A 15,409-nucleotide genomic window follows, 5' to 3' on the forward strand; every position below is an offset into this window, starting at 1 on the left:
TATTCATGATTTTTATGTCTTCTTGATGAATTGCCCCCTTATCACTATGCAGTGACCATCTTTGTCCCTTTTAACCATTTTTGGCTTAAAGTCAATTTTCTTTGATATTAGTATAGCTACCCATGTTCTTTTGGCTTCTATTTGCATGGAGTATCTTTTGCCATTCTTTTGAATTTATTTGTGTTCTTGGAGCTGAGGTGAATCTCTTGTAGCATATAGTTGGGTCTATTTCTTTTTAATCCAGCCAGCCAGTCTGCTTTTTGATTGGAGAATTTGGTCCATTAACATTTATGAGAATTATTGACAGATAAGGACTTACTAATGCCATTTTATTTTGGCTGTTTATAATTCCATTTTTCTTTTCCCCTGGTTGCCTTCCTATGGTTGCTTTTTACTGTAGCAGTATGCTTTGATTCCCTTCTTCTCATCTATGTGTTGCAGATTTTTGTTTTGGAGTTTCCATAAGGGTTTATATGAAAAATCTTATAGATACCACAGTGTATTTTATGCTAATAACAATTTAATTTGATTGCATATAAAAAAACCTCTGCCCTCTCCTCCCCCTTTTTTACATTTTGGATGAGACCATTTACATTGTTTACTGTGTATTCATTAACAAACTATCGAAGCTATACCGAGGTTTCATACTTTTGCCTTTTAATCTTTGGTGAACTTTACTAGCATATCACCACATTAACAGTGTTAAGGTATTCTAAATCTGACTCTATGCTTATCTTTCCCAGTGAGCTATCGCCATATGTTTTTAAGCTACTAATTAGTATCCTTTTGCTTCAGCTGGAGGAACTCCTTTTAGCATTTCTAATTTAAAAAAATTATTTAAAGTAGGCTTATTAAAATAATATTTTATACTATAAATATTTTTTAAGTTGGGCATGGACCCCAACATGGGACTTGAACTCACAACCCTCAGATCAAGACCTGACCTGAGATCAACAGTTGGATGCTTAACCCTTACCTTTAGTATTTCTTACAATGTGGTTTGGTGGCAATGAATCCCCTCAGCTTTTGTTCATCAGAGGATGATTTTATTATTTCACTTTCATTTCTGAAGGACAACTTTGCTGGGTAAAACATTTTGGTTGGCAGGTCTTTCATTCAGCATTTCTTGGAATATATCATCGTACTATCCCTTTGCTTGTAAGATATCTGGTGAGAAGTCCATAAAGCTTTATGGGTGGTTCCTTTGCGTGAGAGAGTAAAAGTTTTTCCTCTTCAGCTTTTAAAATTCTGTCTTTGGTTTTAGACCATTTCATTTATGTGTCTTGGAAACCATTTCAGGTTGAAATTTTGTGATGACCTATTAGCTTCATGAACTTGGATATCCAGTTCTCTTCCCATGTCTGGGAAATTCTCAGTCATTATTTCTTTAAATAATCTTTTCATTCCATTCTCTCCCTCCTCTTCTGGGACTGCAGTAACACATACATTGTTTCTTTTGATTGTGTCCCATAACTCCTATAGGCTTTGTTCCTTTTATTTTTTTTTTTATTGCTCTTCTAATTGTTTAATTTCAACTCATCTGCCTTCTAGTTCACTGCCTTGCTCTTCTATCCGTTCAACTATACTGTTGAAACTATTGGATTCTTCAGTTCATTGTATTCTTTGGTTTTCTCTTTGAGCTTCTCATTTTGTTCTTGTATTGTTTTCCTCATACTGTTAGATCATTTATGTGTTCTCTTGTAGCTCTGAGCATCTGTACTGCAGTTATTTTGAATTCTTTGTCGGGTAAGGCCTGCATCTCCATTTCTTTGGGTCCAGTCACGGGACTCTTCCTTGGGGAGAGACATGGTACCCTCCCCTCTTCTAGACTTTATGGACTGATTTTGGTTAGAGAAGCCTTTCACTTGCAGGTAGGGGCACACTGGATCATGTTGTGACCCAGGCCTAGTGGTGCAGGGCAACAAATGTAGGGGTGAGTGGTAGCAGTAGGTCCAGTTGGGGCATGATGTCTCTTTGGCTCAAGCCACTGGGGTCCACACTATTGGTAACAGTGTATTACTTGATGATCACTGCAGGGGCCTGCAGTGCCTGTGAGGGCTCTTGGGCTTCGCAGCCATGCCTCTAGGACCAGTAAGTAGCAAGGGACCAGGGCAGGCAGCATTGGTGGCTGGGGCCAATGGTGTGCACATACCCCACTGCATGGGGCCAGCTGTAGACACATAGGTAGTGGCAGAGGTCACTTGCAGACAGAAGTTGTAGCAATAGGTGCAGGGCAGGTAGCAAGGGCTAGGGTCAACTATAGGCTCCCTGGCATTAGCAGAGGCCCTGAGTGTCAGCATGCTGTCCCAGGACCTCACATTCTACTGCTGAGCATGCATACTGCAGTGGAGGTCGGCAACAGGCATCAGGTTGCACAAAAGGTGGTGAAGGGCATGCGGGTCCTCGGCTGGGCAGACCAGCTCTAGCTGCAGTGGGCATGGTGGTGCTGGCCAGGGACATGAGGGACATGAGGCTTGGTCTTGACCTGCAAGCAGTGCTGTCTTCTGTAGCTGGACTGGGGGTGTGCACAGCTGGAGGGGTAGTTACAGGGAAGTGTGATGCTGGCCAGTGACAGAAGGTGGGGCTAGGTAGTCCTGTAACTGTCAGTTTCGTGGTTCTGACAGTGGCATGGTGTTTATGTAAATTTTAACTCTTGGCAAGGCCGAGTGAAGGGTATGTATGTGGAAACTAAGATTTTTGCAACTTTTCTAACTTACAAATTAGTTCAAAGTAAAGTTTAAAAAAAGCTTGAAGAGGTGGGAGGAGTATACAGTGGAAACCAATTAGTACAACTGTGATTTTTTTCTTCCCCAGCTGCCTTCAGCTGCTTTGGTACGAGTAAGCAGGCAGATGATGTCAGTGACTCCAGTCTAGGACACGTTCTCGAAGGCTGGGTGAGCTGCGTGTCAGTTTGGGTCGTCTGGGAAGCAGACGCAGATGGAGTTGGAGTGCAAAAGCTTTCTCACAGGCAGGAAGGGGCACACCCCAGCTGTGTGCAGCCATCGGCTGGGGGCTGGCGGAGAGGAGCTTGTCCTCAGCTCATACCCTGACAGCTGGGGATCAGGGCTCACTTTGGTCAGCTGTGTGACGGCCTGAGGGGCCCCTCTCCTGGTCTCCCGGGACCCTATTTGGAAACCCCTCCCTTAATGTGGGGGATGAGAAGGCACCCTGGTGGCGCTCGGGCCCCTACTTAGCAGCCGGCCAGGCACAGGACGGGCTTCAAAGTGGGCTAGAGCCTAATGGGAGCCGTCCGTGGGAGCCAACTACGAAGTCACAATGAATTGATTTTAAGGAGCTGCAGCTGTGATTAGACTATTTTTAGCCACAGGACTCAACCAGCTTTCAAAACCTACTAATAAGAGCCTTGCTGTAGCTGCGAGTAAAACCGGCACAAAAATTTGGCTTTTAATTTGACTGCAAGAATCTGCTCTGTGAGGAGTTGGCTTAAGAGGCCAGTCCAAGGAAGAGAACACTTTCCACTGACAAGGTGAAGATCGACTAACACATCTGTCATTTTTTAGAGTAATTCACTTAGTAAATCTGTCTTCTGCTGCTGCTCACTTAGTGTGAGGTATGCCTTTTGGGTAAAACAAATCCTCTTCCCCCCTAAATGCGAGAGATGCAACTTGGTATCATTAGATTCTGCTCCACGGTATCCTCCCCACCGCCACTCCCCAATAGTGCAGCCTGCGAGCAGTTGTTCCCAGAGCCTGGAGGGGCTCACCTGACCCACACTTACTGCAGTCGAGGCCAGGCTGGCTGGTGCTGGGCCCTGGGTCCCTGCTGCGTCCTGAGGGGCCATGGGTGGCCCAGGAGGAGAAGGGAATGGAGAAGGAGGCATGGAGGGGACGACTGGCGGCAAACATGACAGAGTCGGGAGTACACAGGAAAAGCCAGTCCGTCTTTACTGTAGTGAGTGCAGGATACAAATAGTTTACAACAACCTCTAGCATTTTCTTAACCATTTGATAAAAAGTTCACTATAATATTTATTGTATAATGAAGAAAAAACAACACATTCAGGGAAAAATTGAGATTAACTTATTTTTCTTAAAAGGTTCATCTCAAGGATGGCAACAAAGTCCAGCTTGTGCCGCCAAACGGTTTACATGATCAAACCGTGTACAGCTTCTTGTGTGAACTGTTGACTACAAACATTTACCAAATACATAAATCTCTTTTTTAAAAAAGCCATTTTAAATATAGCAAAGCAGTGTCTTCTTGCACAGCAAAGTGAAGAAAGTTTCTACAGAGAAATAAAAGTTTTACATTTGTAAAATCTTTTTCACATTCTAATCATCTAGCTTCTTATGATCCAATGCCAGGAGTTTTCTGGTTCCTTATTTACTATGTATTTCTTGTGCGCATGATGGTTAATACAGAAAATGTGTTAATGCTTTATTAGTTGTCCTTAGCGTTAAAGGAAATGGTAAAACATGTATTGTTCTTTTAGAACAAACCCCTGATTTAGTCTCGAACACAATGGACATAATTAGGGCTCAAAGGATGGAGTTTTGATCGGGACCACCTGCAGACGTACAGTGGTGACTTTCACTCTCAATGTAGGACCGGTTCAGCGCCCCGCGGGAAGGACAGCTGTTGGAAACTGTACTCGAACCAGTGCGGTGTCCTCTAAGCTTTTTTTGTTTTTGTCTTTTAGTAATAAAATACTTCATCTGAAGGATAAAATTTTCTTGTGATGGTGTCATACAAAACACACAAGTCTAAAACAGTAAGAAAAGTCAGTTCTAAAGGAACACCATCCGTGTCTTCCCCGCTCTGAGCTGCTTTCCACCCGGAGATGTGCGTGTGGATGTGTTTGTACATGGAGTCTGGGGGAGGGGTGTCTGTCACGTCCGTGCGCTCCAGGTCACACTGGGCAGACAGGGAAGGGTTAACAGTCAAATATTCACTTCCTGAAAACGGAATACATTGTTACTTGGTCAGTGTAATTGAAATACAAACTCCGAGCCTCGTGGAATAGTATTTTAGAAAACAGTAGTTGTACTGATTATAAACCTGCATAGAAAGAAAGACGATTGAGATACAGTCAGAAAAGCCATCTCATAAGGCACACAAGAAAATAGACAGTAAATGCGAATGTGGTAACTCCTATTCCAAGGTACAGCAGAAGTTCATGAACGTGCATGAAGAGGAACAAAAGAATCACTTAACACTTTCAAAGCTATAAATGGTTTACAAAGTGGTAAGGATTATCTTGGAAGTTCAGTGTTGGGAGACTGTCTTGTTTCAATCAGGTGTGACCTTATGAAGAAACGTGCCTGTATGCAGTTCAGGAAAGTAAGGACATTTTAAGGAGCAACTGATCCTTTCAGAAGGAGAGCCCGACGGCCATACTGACAAGAGGACAGGGCAGGCTACCCTCCCGTTTGGGGCCTCTGTCGAAATCTACTACCCAAACTGTTAACTAAAACCGAATTCCGTCTTGTTGCTTTGAATACCACAGGTTTATCCTGTACCTAATACCTATGTGTCAGTCAGGAAATCTGGCTGATGATTTGTCACAAATAGCAGATGAGGAAAATGTCAGAAGAAGGCAATTTAGGGGGAAAAGCAAATATAAGTAAAAATTGTAGGTAGCTGCTCGACATTAAGTTGAAAATACAAAATAGCAGCAATTTTTAAACCCTTATTTTGAGTTGCTCAGGAAAGGGAGTATTTAAAAACCTATGATGAAAGATATACAGGACTTTGAATTTTGTTTGTGGCACAAGCCCACGAAACGGACACTTCGTTGTCTTCCCAGAGGAGGAAGGCTTTTCAAAGGCTCCGCTGAGTGCAACCGGGGAGCCGGGCCAGCCAGCGATGTGCCTGTGAGAGAATTTCTCCCCACACCAAAGTGCCACTTCGATGTGCAGAGAGTTCAGAATGGTAGTATTTTATAACCAGCTGCATCATTCTATTTGGGGGGTGGGGGGGGGAGCGGGGAAAAAAGATCCCTTCCCCCACAAATATTTTTCCCTAATCATTTACCACTTATAAAACCTTTGTGCTCATCTACTATTTTGCCATGTTCTCTAATATTAAATTAGTTCAGCTTTTTCTACTATATTTTTTCCTCACAAAAGGCAAGTTTTAAGTAATGCCTTATAAAATCTGTAACAACACATTTTATATTTATGCAAGATGAACTTAACACCAGTTTTTTTTGCCACTTTGCTATTTATGTACACATATAAAATATATAATGATGCTCAACCCATACAGCACAAAGATTACAATGTAACATCACACATTCACCACCAGTGAGGGGAGAAACCCCTTTATACAATCCTCTGAAAAGACTGGGCTAATAATTAAAATCCAAAGTACAGTATATTTAACAAAATAGTAAATGTTAAACAGTGAATACTCTACTTAATAAGGATCTCGCCTTTTCCCCCCAAATTGGCGGCAATCCACAAAAATATACTTTTTAATCTGGTGACCATACAATACATAGGTACTTACATCAAAGGTGATAATATATTTAAGATGCTATATACACAAAAGAGTTTGGCTCAACTTTTAATTTACATATAGAATAATAAGTGTTCATGGCTTTTTTTTTCCAAGGTTCTGCTTGCAAGATATTTTTGTTTGTTTTTTTTCCCCTTAAAATAAAACTAAAAAGTTAAAACAAGATAAAGCTATTCTCTTAAAAAAAAAAAAGTTACAACATACAGCTTTGGCTTATATAAATAATTCATAGCAGAATGTGTTCAAAAGTAGTGAATATAATTTTATATATAGTCATCAATTCATAAGGGTGTTTTCTTTCATATAAAATATACATGAGCTAAAATCAGTTTCTTTAAGATATGAATGTAAAAAGAAACTTCTGACATAGTCCAATTATAACTTAATATATTAATTTATTTTGTTAATGCTCTATATTTCTAGGCTAGTATTTTCTGAATATCTCATGCGTGTTTTCTACTCTCTCTCTTTTTTATTAGCTAAAGATCACTTCTTTGACCCAATACATTTTTGCACGTGCAAAACATTTATGTGTGGGGCTTTTTTCTTTTGTTTTTTAAAATATCAACAGCCCTTCCCATGCACCCCTCTGCAACAGAGACCCATGCCAGGCTGGGTAATTAGTATAAATGACATTTTATGTACAGTATTGCTTTCTTGATTCCTGCTTTTCTACTGCTCTGTTCTACAAAGCATTTTTTCTTAAGTAACTACAGTCACTGCACAGTTAAATAAAACAAGTAGGGGCCCTCTAGGTTTCTGCAAGCTAGTGTGGGAGAATTATATATGGGTACACGTTTCTCTGCAAAAACTGGTTATCTTATGAAACAAGTAGTCCAAGGAAGTGCCAGACTAGACTCTGCCTACGGGGTGCTTTGTTTGCCATGGGACGCACATCTGCAATCTACAAGGCAGGTAAGTGCCTGATTCTGTATGCAACACACACCCACACATACACACACTCACACCCACATACATATATATATATAAAGGGATATATATGTATGTATGTACATATAAATATATTTAACTCATGTCCTTATTTACCAATTTAGATATGTAGGGCAGTTCACTGCAGTAACACGAAGTATGAACACCAGCCTGGAAGCCTTAGGTAACCCACGCGTCCATCCTCATTCGCTTTACAGAAGGGCTTTCTCTGTCCTCCGTGTTTGGGGGTCGGCCAAGCACAATTGGAGAATGGAAGTCACCCCGTGGATCCTCCCGGTCACTACCATCATAGGAGCTGCTTGAGCTGCTCAGACTGTCCACAGGGGAGCGCCCCATTTCCTGTCGGGGCTGGGGGGGCTGGGAGGGCTGGGGCGGTGGTGGCTGCTGCTGCTGTGGCTGCTGCTGCTGAAAGCCTGATGGGGTCATTCGATCCCGGGGAGGTGAAATTGGTTCTGACTTAATGTTGATGTTTTGGTTGGTATTAATGGATAAATTCGAACCCTGAGATAACTGCCCTCCAGCGCTGCAGGAAAGAAAAGATGTTAGATGGTTTCTGAGTGCCTTTGCATAACCGGAATGATACCGCAGACACCCCCTGACTGACACTATCAGAATTCCCCCATACTGCTTTTAACGACCTCTCTGTGGAAGGAAAAAAACAGGACAGTCGAGAGCTTTGGTGACTAGTGTCCCCACCCACCCCCTTGGCCCTTCGGCAGGTGAAGTCTCCGAAGCAGTGTGTCTAATGCTGCATATGGACCAGAACAGGAGAGGAATGACTCGGCCTCTGAATTTGGCTTCCTCTCATCCTTGCTTTCTTCTCTGCTCTCGTCCTGGGACAGGCACATCTCATCTCCTCTCACAGCAACTCTAAGAAGGCAGTTAGTCACCTGGCTGTCTTTCCCAGGTGAGGAAATGGCACAGACAGGCCACCTCGTGCAGAGTAGCAGAGTGTGTGGACAGGCTTCTCCCTCAGGCTGAGTGCCAAGCCATCTCCACTCACTTCTGCACGGCTCTCTGAGGGCCAGTGGGCAAAGAAAATCAGAGAAGGAAAATAACCTTAGCTTTCTCCGCGGACAGGAGGGGAGAATAGCAGAGGTTGGGTATCTGTGTGTGAATCTGGCTACTGGGGTCCATGGGGTTGGTCGAAACATGCTGCACGCACTGTACCGCACGAGTTCAACAATGAGAACATTCCTTATGGGCAGGGTGAAGGGACAGGAGTGAGAAGACCTTATGGTGGTGCCCAGGGGGTATCTGGCAGCACTAGTAGGAGGGGAAAGCAGGATGACGGAAAGCCTGCTCAGGTGGAGGACAGCATCTCAGAAGGAGGACAGAAGAGCACTCCCAGTTGGCCTCCAGGAGGGTTGGCTGTTTATTTTTCTGTTCCCTTCGTCTACTGATAATCACCAGAAGGAAAAAAAATGTGTGTGGGGTGAATACCTCTAAGCTGCCTTTGTTCCAACACTGGAATCAGGTACACGGGTGAGGAAGGAGGGGGCGACTGGGTGGCTTAGTGGTCAGCTGGTAGGTAGAAGGGAGGTGCATGTGGGTGATGTCTTGCCTCAGTACCCCTTGGTTACTATCTGAGTCTACCTCCACAGAAGAGAAGCCTTGCCTCCCAGATCTCCTCAGGGAATGCCTACTTTGATCAGTATCCAAGCTATTACCTAGAGTCACATAAAGAAAATATTTTCTCCAAACACTTGTACCATGTAAAAAAGAATCCTTCTCAGATCGTCACATGAAAGTAAACAGTGAAGACCATAATTGATGGAAAAATAAAGTGCACAGGCTGAAAGGAGAGATTTGGAGACAATTTCTAGTTACTCACACCAGAGAGCTGAGGGCTGCTTGTCCTAAATGGTGCTGTTGCCAGGCTGACACCTGTCCCAGAGACAGCATGCCCGGGGAGTTGAAGCCCTGCAGGGCCGACAGGTCCGCACTAGTCAGCGAGTAATCTAGGACAAGGAAAGAACTGTTGCTCGTGTGTATAAGGAAGGCTCAAGTAAAATGTTTTTCACAGAGTAGCTCCAAAGGTTCCCAAGTTGAGAGAAGCCAGGTACTTCCTAACATAAAACACACAGGTCTAAACCCACAATAGTTTTTCTTTGGGAGGTTTACAGGTCCTCACTGTATCTGCTTGTCTGGGATTATTTCACTAAAGTCAGTCTCAACTTTGTACTATATGCTTACAGTTTCATGTCTCACAATAAGTTGAGATACTTTTTCCAGACTTGTAAATAGAAATAATGACACAGCCATTGCTAAGGGATGTTCATACACAGCTGTCATTTTACACATGCCCTCTGCTACCCCCCTGAAGAAGGAACGACAGATCAGATGGAGCCTCGAGCAGCAGATCTTCTATTCTTGATGTACAAGGGGAGCAGGAAGGACACAGCGCCCTTTCCCAGGCGGTGGCCAGCTCAGTGGCCTAGAGAGGACATTATTATCACACAACTGACGAACTGCAGTTGTTCACAGTACAGGGGCTGTCAAAGATCCTTGTGCAACATAACTTCAAGTTCATGAAAAACCTTATGTGTTTACAAGAGTATAATATAGAATATAGCTCATTGTATCTGAATGCCTCAGTCATAATCACTTTGGCCAATACTTGGGACATTACGTATCATTCACACATCGGTTTATTTCAGTTCTTCATTAACACTTGTCTTTTCCATTTAGTTTTAAAGAGAGGTGGCAAAAACTCTTCTACTTTTAACTGCTTTTTCATGTCTCAAGAGATGTATTTAAAGAAGCTGGTCTTAGTGAATTAACATTAATAAAAAAAGGACTGAGTGGAAAGAGCATAGTTAGTGCTTATGATTCTGCGTTCCTCTACACTTTGCTCATGCTACAGTCTCTCTGACCGCCTCATCCACTCCCACGGCAGGTGGCGCAGGGGGTCCCTCACACTGCGGCCTTCCACAGTGCCTCCTGCCACCCCTAACTCTCTACCTCTGGGTCCTCCCAACTGCCTACTCGATATGTCCATTGTCCATGTTGATGTCTCTCCAAACACCTCAAATTTGACACCCAAACCAGACTCCTCTCTCCTCCTCCAAACCTGCTCCTTATCTTGATAAATGGCACCAACATTCACTTCATTGTTCATACCAGAAACCTGTGGGTGTTCCTGATACTTCTCTCATACTTCCACCGCCAATCACCAAGGCTGATTGGTGCTCCGTACAGTCTCAAACCCGCCCACTTCACCAGCTCTCCTGCTATGCCACTGGGATCCAGTCCTTGGGCCACCAGGCTCGCCTCCTGTGTGGTCTCTTGGGATGCTGTTTTGCCATGAACACTAGCCAAAGTGATCTTAAAATAACAAATATGGTCACCAAATCTCTCTCCCTAAGAATCTGGCTTCTTGGTGCTCTCAATATCCAAAATCTTCAGCATGGCCTACAAATTCTTACTTACCTCTAGAGTTTCAACTCTGAGCACGCTGAACCATCCCCATCCCTCCCGCCAGGCTCCCATCTCCTGGCCTTTGTACACGGTGCTCTCACCCTGGAACACTCTCCCTGCTCCGTCCGACTGGGTCACGTGTGTCCCTTTAGTGTAGCCTCAATGTAGCTCCTGCCATGACTGTAACTCAATTATTCCCAGGGCTGCTTGTCCTGTGTCTGTCTTCCCGGGCAGGCCCTGACTTCTACTGTGAACCATATACTCTTGTGTGCCTGGCCCAGTACCTGCCACATAGCAAGTGTTCCATCTGACCTGAGTCTGACTCTGTACAGAAAAAGGCAGGTGACACACTACAGAAGGATGAAAAAGGACATGTGTCTAAAAAGGGCAATGAAATACAGTAAAAATAATATGGTAAAATCAAGCCAAATACATGCTTGCAAAAGAGCACAGGGACCAGGTCAGGTTAGAGATGGAATGAGACTGAGGCCAAGGGCTGATGGTTTTGACAGAATTGAACTCCATCTTTATGTTTTGGTAATTCCTTCTGGACTTCAAAAAAAATAAGTTCTTGCTAATCTATCCAATAGCATTTCTAAAAACAAGCACAGTGGAACTTCCATGGCTACGGCTATGGGAAAGCCTATCAGGAAGGGTTCAGGAAGCCACTAGCTTCAACACCAGGTGCAGCCCCTCACTGCGCCGCTGCTGCTTGCCTGCATGTCTGTACCATTGAGCTCTTTGCTCCTGCTCCCCCAGCTCAGAGTGCACGCTGCTTGCCTTGGCTGCTCAGGTATATCCTGTCGCCCGAGCTGGTGTGAATTTGGAACAAAAACTCTGTCCTTGGCCTGCTGTCACTCATACAGCTGGTGATCAGTGCAAGGACACAGACTTTCTATGAATGTGTAATCTCTTGCTTTACTCTAGATTTGCACTTAATAGATTTGGGCATTTTTTTATATTGATTGTTAGATAAGGAGTGGCCATTTGTTCTCTTTTTTCAACAAAACCTTTTAAACTTCTGTTGTAAAAGAACTGCGTGGAATTAAAGTGACAATAAAATATATCAGTGGCCTCAGGGAGCTCCAGACAGCAATTTGAAAGCACCATGCTAGAGCATTTACCCTGAAGTCTAAAATTAGATGATTATTTTTTTTTATTATAGTCTACTTATAAGAATCATGAGAGACTGAATGCCCTGCACTGTAATCTGAATAACTGACAAGGTATAATTTAACTATTTCCTTCTTCCTTTGAAGCATCACCCAAAAGGTCTTGGGCTCAGCTGGTGAGAAAGGCAAACCGCCCGAGCCAGCCTTCTCCCTCCCCTCAGAACAGCTAATCTGAAAGAAACCTGCTGCACACCAGGACCCTCGGACACCCTGGATGGCTAAGAGTGCCCCTCCAACCACTCAGCAGTCATAACTCTGCCTCACAGACTCCTGAAATAGGGTATTTTAAAATAAAATGTCTACATAAACATTAATGAGTGAAAAGTTCCTCCCAGAAGTAAGGAGTGACTGGCTCTGAGGAGAAACAAGAAAGGTCCTGGTTTTGCTCCTGAGACACAAACAACAGAAACTAAAGGTGGTTACACAGAGGAAAACACACCCTGCGTGGCGCAGCTACACACCTGCCACATTCTGCAGGCCCGAGTTAAGGGGATTCTGTCTTTTCCCCCAGGGGGTCAACATAGCGTAAGGAGAAAAACTTCTTATGCTTCAACAGCCAGGAGGAGTGGGATACTGTGTAATGAGAAGTGACAGAGAAAATGCCAAGCAGTATCTATCATCCTCTCTGGTTTGATGCACAGGCTGTAATTCTGGTAACAGCTACTTGTTTCTTTGTCTGGGGGGAGTTGTAAAAGTTGATGCTGGGAATCATTCTACAATTAATGTATTTTTTTGTACATTTTTCAAAGCTAGCCTCTGTTTTTTAATACACCCAAATGTGGACCTAAAGAACTGGAAATAATTTATTTCGATATACTTAAAAAAAAAAATCACAAAAGCACATGTTGATCACAAAACAAAGAACTAAAATCCACAGAAGGCCAGAGAGCAGGCTTACCAGTGTTGTAGGCGGTCGGCATGGCTGAGTACACGAGTCCCTGTGGAGGCAAGCTTGGGGTGGTCACAGACACGACTGGGGTAGCTAGAGGCTGAGTGGCTTGAGAACTGCTTATCCTCTGGGTATTCTGTGAGAGAGCAGGAAAAAAAAGTGTCATTATTTGAGTATTTATATTCAAACTTAGTATTTTAAAAATAACATTCAATTTAAAAGTGACATTTTTCACAGTTTTATGATGTGAATATCATTATTTCTTAAAGCAGTGATGATATGAAAAAAACTTAAAAATACTAATGGGAAGAACTAAATATTTAATTTCAAGGGATATAGTTTTACATTAATTATTCATTTCCCTGTCTTTCATAGTGTTTATTGATGTCAAAGATATATCCTTAAAACAGAAACTTGCACCATGCGTGGTAACACTTTTATGTGTTACCATAAATGAGGACTTGGTAGTACTACAAATACTGCCAGGCTGCCCCAAATCAAACATCTAGGTTTTAGAGACTTGAGGATAGCGAAAAGTCATGTGTATACTGGGAATGTAAGTCGTCCATGAGTTTAGGCATCAAAACTACCTATATCTACAGCATTCACATGTTAACATGGTGTTAAGTCTTGGCTTAACCAAAATACAGTTTGCTTTCAGATTTCTTCCCTGGGATCCTGCAGTTGAAACACACACATACACACCCTATGTGCCCCACCCTCATACTTGCTCAGCCTCCCCCACTGTCAACACCACCTACCCAGTGACCTATTTCTTGGCAGCAGGTTCAGATATGCATCCCTGCACAGTCTCCCAACTCTTCTGAGAGGCTTTGTGGAGAGAGCTTGTGACTAACGTACTTTTTGTAGGACCATGAATGGAGCAATATTAAATGCTTGCTGACCGAGTCCATCTATACAGTATCCTATCTACACTGGGAATGAATTTTTAAAAATCATCTACTGAATGATCAAGTTAGCTTAAGATGTCTACTCCTCTACATGCCAGGGGATGACAGCAGTTTCTTACCACAGTGGCTTCAGGGGACGCTCCAAAACCAAGATCAGAGGAAGAGAACAGACTCCATGATCCATGAGATCAGCACCCAAGAAAGCCAAAGCAGAACTACTCCAGGGTTTTTACATATATAATTATTTTTTAATGAAGAAGTTACAGCCTGAAAACTGACATCTGTGGGCCTAACCCATATCACTAAGAGTACAATTCAGTGCTCTTGAGATTATAAAGAGTCAGAGTATGATTCAGTTTTCTCTCTCACCACTTCCAAAGGATAATCAGATGAAGGCCTTGTGCTAGATTTAGATACTTGAATGTTGATCATCTGATAAGGATCCAAATCTCAATTTCTTTTTAGTTTGTATTTTTCACTCAATCTTAAGTTTCTTTCTTTCTTTTTTTTTTAAGATTTTATTTTTATTTATTCGTGAGAGACACAGGCAGAGGGAGAAGTAGGCTCCATGCAAGGAGCCTGACGTGGGACTCAATCCTGGGTCCCAAGGATCAGGCCCTGGGCTGAAGGCAGCGCTAAACTGCTGAGCCACCCAGGCTGCCCAACAATCTTAAGTTTCTATTTTAAATAAGAAAGACCATTTGGAATGTGGTTATAGCACCTGGGTTTTGTCCCAAATCCAGTACTTCGTAAACAGGGGGAAAATCAGTTCACCTCTCTGAACCTCTGTCTGTACAGCAGGAAGATGGTGGTTATCTGTGCTGCCTGCCTTGGAGGATTCCTGTGAAACTCTAGTGAGCCAAGAGGTGAGAAGTGCTTTGGAAATTCAAGTACTACACAAACGTATGATAGTATCCTTAAATGATTATCCCAAGAAACGCTCTGGCCCAAGATTTCTATGTAACTGATGAGATAAATATATTTATTACTTCTGATCCTTATGTATGCTCCTGGAGCTACCATAAGGTTGTTTTAGAACAGCAAGGCTTCTCAAGGAATCTCCATGGCCTAGCCCTTCCCAGAAGAGTTTTGAGTGTAGGTTCCAAGGCACCTGTTTTTCCTCTCTTTAGGTCAGAGCCATCCAGGATTATATCTGAGAGTTCAATCTGAAAAACTTTCTAAATGCTAACAGATTGGGATTTTATTTTGGTGATCACGAAGCTTTGCATTAAAATTGATTAAGTTTCAGAGTTTGAATCAGCTTAAGTTTTAAAGAATATACATTGTTGATAGTTTTTGGTTATGTATTTATTTCATAATTATAAATATTTTTGATGTCTTCATCTTGTAGTTTTCAAAGATTTAGAAACGTACCTTTGAGACTCTGAATGGGGGATGAACTTTAAGTGGGTGGAGGTCAATGTATGGTAACTGAAAATACACTTTCAGCATCAAGTTAATAATTTTAATGAATTTTTGAGGTAGACCTATACTTTGGACTTATCTGTTCTAAGATTTGGTCACTGGAACCTCAAGAGTCAGACAGTAGGCAAAAGAACATAGCATGACACAGTTTGGCCTGGCTC

At 42.8% G+C, this 15,409-nt stretch overlaps 1 protein-coding gene across 10 annotated transcripts in view; it reads right to left on the reverse strand.

The window, feature by feature from the left end:
- Positions 1 to 3,880: 3,880 nt before the first annotated feature.
- The window catches only part of MEF2A (myocyte enhancer factor 2A), a 165,365-nt gene continuing 153,836 nt past the window's right edge, over positions 3,881 to 15,409 (reverse strand). For all 10 annotated transcript variants that reach the window (XM_041753227.1, XM_041753226.1, XM_041753230.1 and 7 more), the window contains 3 exons: positions 12,922 to 13,048; positions 9,266 to 9,392; positions 3,881 to 7,954 (listed from right to left, as the gene is read on the reverse strand). In XM_041753227.1, the coding sequence (XP_041609161.1) occupies positions 7,591 to 7,954; positions 9,266 to 9,392; positions 12,922 to 13,048 (618 nt within the window). In that variant the 3' untranslated portion in view covers positions 3,881 to 7,590. The remainder of the gene's footprint in view (positions 7,955 to 9,265; positions 9,393 to 12,921; positions 13,049 to 15,409) is intronic.

Source organism: Vulpes lagopus, chromosome 4, assembly GCF_018345385.1.
Source record: "Vulpes lagopus strain Blue_001 chromosome 4, ASM1834538v1, whole genome shotgun sequence".
NCBI classification, from domain to species: Eukaryota; Metazoa; Chordata; class Mammalia; order Carnivora; family Canidae; genus Vulpes; species Vulpes lagopus.